Here is a 2,940-nt window from a genome sequence, read left to right as displayed (position 1 = left end):
ATTTGGCGTATACGACAAAATTTTATTAACCTCATAAATGGTTGACAGTAAACTAAAAAATAAGATAATTTAAGAATTTCGTGAACTAGTACATAGCATTCTCCGACACTTTGGAGAAAATATGTAGTCGAGTTTCTGAGAAATTGCATTCCAAACTTCAATTGTGATTTCCCGAAACCTGCCGAAAGTAACATGCAACGATCTTTTATCTTGGCGACGATATAACATTTAGCTAAAATATGCATCTAAATAAATTATAAATGTCATTATTTTCGCAATTGAAGTATATGCCAGGCGAGTAACAGGTAAATACATACGTATGTAAGTATACCTAAATTACCACGTTGAGCTTGTATAATAATCTCTCTCTAATGCATTAATTCTATATACGTCGGGACCAATGCCCGACGCAGTTATGTCTTTATTTAATAACGGCTCTATGACAAAATATTCAAGAAATATATTCTTCGATTTTTATTTACTTCATTTCATACATTAATATTGACATGATTTTTTTTTTAATATACCAGGAATAAATATTAAATAAAAACTATTTCACTTAACTTTAACCAACTTTTAGTTGCTCGGAGCTAATTTTGGAACGCTTCGTGAAATATTTTCATAGACGGTAAATGCAATCCTGGGTGCATCGTTAATGAGCTGAAAACAAAAAAAAATTAAATTTGTGGAATGGAGCCTTTTGAAATGGCCTTTACAAACGGCAATGGAATTCCGACATTATTCAAGAAGTCGTCAATATAAGCTGCCTTCCATTTGGCATATTTGTGGGTTAAACCTTCAGAAAGTTACCAAAAAAAAACATTTTATGTTTTTATATATTATATATATTTGCAATAAAAATACTCCACCTAGTACACCAAAAAATTTCTTTAAACCATCTTGCGCATGCAGTTTGTTGATCTTATCTTCACGGTTACCGAAATCACCAACCTCAACGTAGTGATTAGCCCTCTTGCGCCAGCCACCGGTTGGTGTTGAGCTTGAATGGCCACAGGTAGTTGGATGCTTTCTTGAAGTGGGATCGCACTTAATATCGTGCGCTTTGTGCAATTTGCGTTCGATCACAACGTTGTCACAGATTGGGCCACGTTGATGGTTGTGCTTGACAATTCCACGTTTGTAGATCAATTCACGAACTGATTTAAGATTTGGATAACCCCATGTGATATAGGATTCGGCAATGCGTAGCATATTAACGGTTAAATTTGATGAACAAACCGTGGTTAAAGTGGCGAAAACGGAACAAACTGTCGCACTTTTGGTGCAACTTTGTTGATACCGCGGATACAGATCACAAAGGCCAATTTGTCTTCCGCAGGCACTTAGAATGAGCCGCTTTTCTTTGCCAGGCGGCGCAATTTATTCTCACGGCGTCCATCACGGAGATATTTTGCTTGATATTTCTCAGATGCAACAAGTTTTCACGTTTGCCGAGTGCAATCACAGCAGAGCGCTTTAGTTTACGCTTGATCAGGGTAGCACGTTTGCTGACCTGCTTCTTGCTGAACTTCAGCTACGACTCGGGGGACAGCAGGCAGCTTCCTAGAAGGTTGTTTGCCCTTTGCTTCGGGCTTCCTACCGGCCGTGGTGGCAGTCATCTTAACTTGTAACTTAGCACGTTGAGAAGGCGAAAAAAAGTACGTCAAATGTTTTTCGCACAGCTTAACTAACGCCACTCGATTATTAACATTTCTATTAAACACAATTTCATTTAATTAATTAACTTTTTAATACATAGAGATGCTGCAACCAGCCACTTGCTTTCCCAAATTTTATCTTGCTTATCGGCACAATTTTCCAAATGTGCCTGCGCTGCTACTTCGTACTAATCCATCATCATTCATTTTCCAACTGCGCCTTCTTTTTTGCCTCAACATATCCTAAAAAGACATAAAATTTACATTAAACAATAGAAATCGAAAAAATTAGCAAATAAAATACTCACTTCGTTTTGTTTTGTTGTCAAACTTCTGAGAAATGTGAATTCACCACGATGCAATGCAAGAATGATAGAATACTCTCAATCGTGGATGCAATGCAGAAAGATGAAGGACCAGGGATGTAATTTTAAGTACACCTAATATTCAGTGGCAATGCGCAGAGCGTCCCGAGTGGCATAATTAATTTGCATCAAATATAACATTAAACGGCGGTTCTAATCCATTTTTCATATTATTAATCAGAGTATATACATTATATGGTACTTCTTTCAAAAATTAATGCACTATACGCATATTTTTTTTTTAATATTTCTTAAGTTTCTTGCGTTGGTGCTGAAAAGCAACCACGCGTGTAAGAAATTGTATGCTACCTAAAATTTCACCTCTGGAAACTTTATCCCCATAAAGGACTTAACCAGTTTTTTTACAGGATATACTGAGTTTTTGCGACGACTGCTAGAAAGAGGTGCTTACAGTTTGATGCTAAAGATGTCTCAAAATGTAGACGTCATGAACGAAAGACACAAGATCACGTATGAACAAGAGAGTGAAAAAAGTAGATTTTTTAGGGGGTTCTACGCCATCTTGTTTCACTGGAAAACGAGCGAAAAATAAACAAAGCAAAGAAAACAACGATCCGTTTTGGAAAAATTTCCCGCACGCGCACTCGGTGCCCTTCTCCTTTCCTCGTCATGCTCTCTCCTACAAACGTCGAGTTGCGGCGACAAAAATCGCCGTGTGTAAATGAGCACTTAGAGCGCGTGCTCGTTCTCTGCCCATACCTGCGTATGATACATATATAAACAGGGGGACTACTCTGTAATACGATGCGAAAGAGCAATGCGATGCGAAAGGTAAATACGCCGTAAGTAATATGCTGTGACGATTGCCTATCGCATCGCATTTCTCTTTCGTATCGTATTACAGGGTAGACCCCCAGAAACTTTTGCACGGGGTTCTGGCCCTCAGCAGTATTACC

The 2,940-nt window shown here is 38.1% G+C and overlaps 1 protein-coding gene across 2 annotated transcripts; it reads right to left on the bottom strand.

Moving 5' to 3' along the window:
• Nucleotides 1-558: 558 nt before the first annotated feature.
• Nucleotides 559-2,026, bottom strand: LOC118750935 (60S ribosomal protein L7-like). 2 transcript variants are annotated; one of them, XM_036485684.1, is made up of 4 exons: nucleotides 1,967-2,026; nucleotides 870-1,901; nucleotides 717-796; nucleotides 559-660 (listed from the first exon to the last, which is right to left on the bottom strand). In XM_036485684.1, exons 2-4 carry the CDS (start codon nucleotides 1,210-1,212, stop codon nucleotides 577-579), a joined length of 507 nt encoding a protein of 168 aa, XP_036341577.1. In that variant the 5' UTR covers nucleotides 1,213-1,901; nucleotides 1,967-2,026; the 3' UTR covers nucleotides 559-576. The 2 variants fall into 2 exon arrangements, with proteins under 2 accessions (XP_036341577.1, XP_036341578.1); XM_036485685.1 differs by having other exon boundaries at nucleotides 570-660; nucleotides 721-796.
• Nucleotides 2,027-2,940: the final 914 nt, after the last annotated feature.

This window comes from Rhagoletis pomonella, unplaced genomic scaffold (assembly GCF_013731165.1).
Source record: "Rhagoletis pomonella isolate Grant_MI unplaced genomic scaffold, Rhpom_1.0 Rhpom_scaffold_00466, whole genome shotgun sequence".
Classification (NCBI taxonomy): domain Eukaryota; kingdom Metazoa; phylum Arthropoda; class Insecta; order Diptera; family Tephritidae; genus Rhagoletis; species Rhagoletis pomonella.
This window is presented reverse-complemented; position numbering and strand designations above follow the sequence as displayed.

Coding starts and splice junctions, on each gene's coding strand:
- LOC118750935 (XM_036485684.1), bottom strand. CDS start 1,212: ATGCTACGCATTGCCGAATCCTATATCACATGGGGTTATCCAAATCTT. Junction 797..869: donor GAAATTTTTTGGTGTACTAG/GTGGAGTATTTT, acceptor AACTTTCTGAAG/GTTTAACCCACAAATATGCC. Junction 661..716: donor TCGGAATTCCATTGCCGTTT/GTAAAGGCCATT, acceptor TTTTGTTTTCAG/CTCATTAACGATGCACCCAG.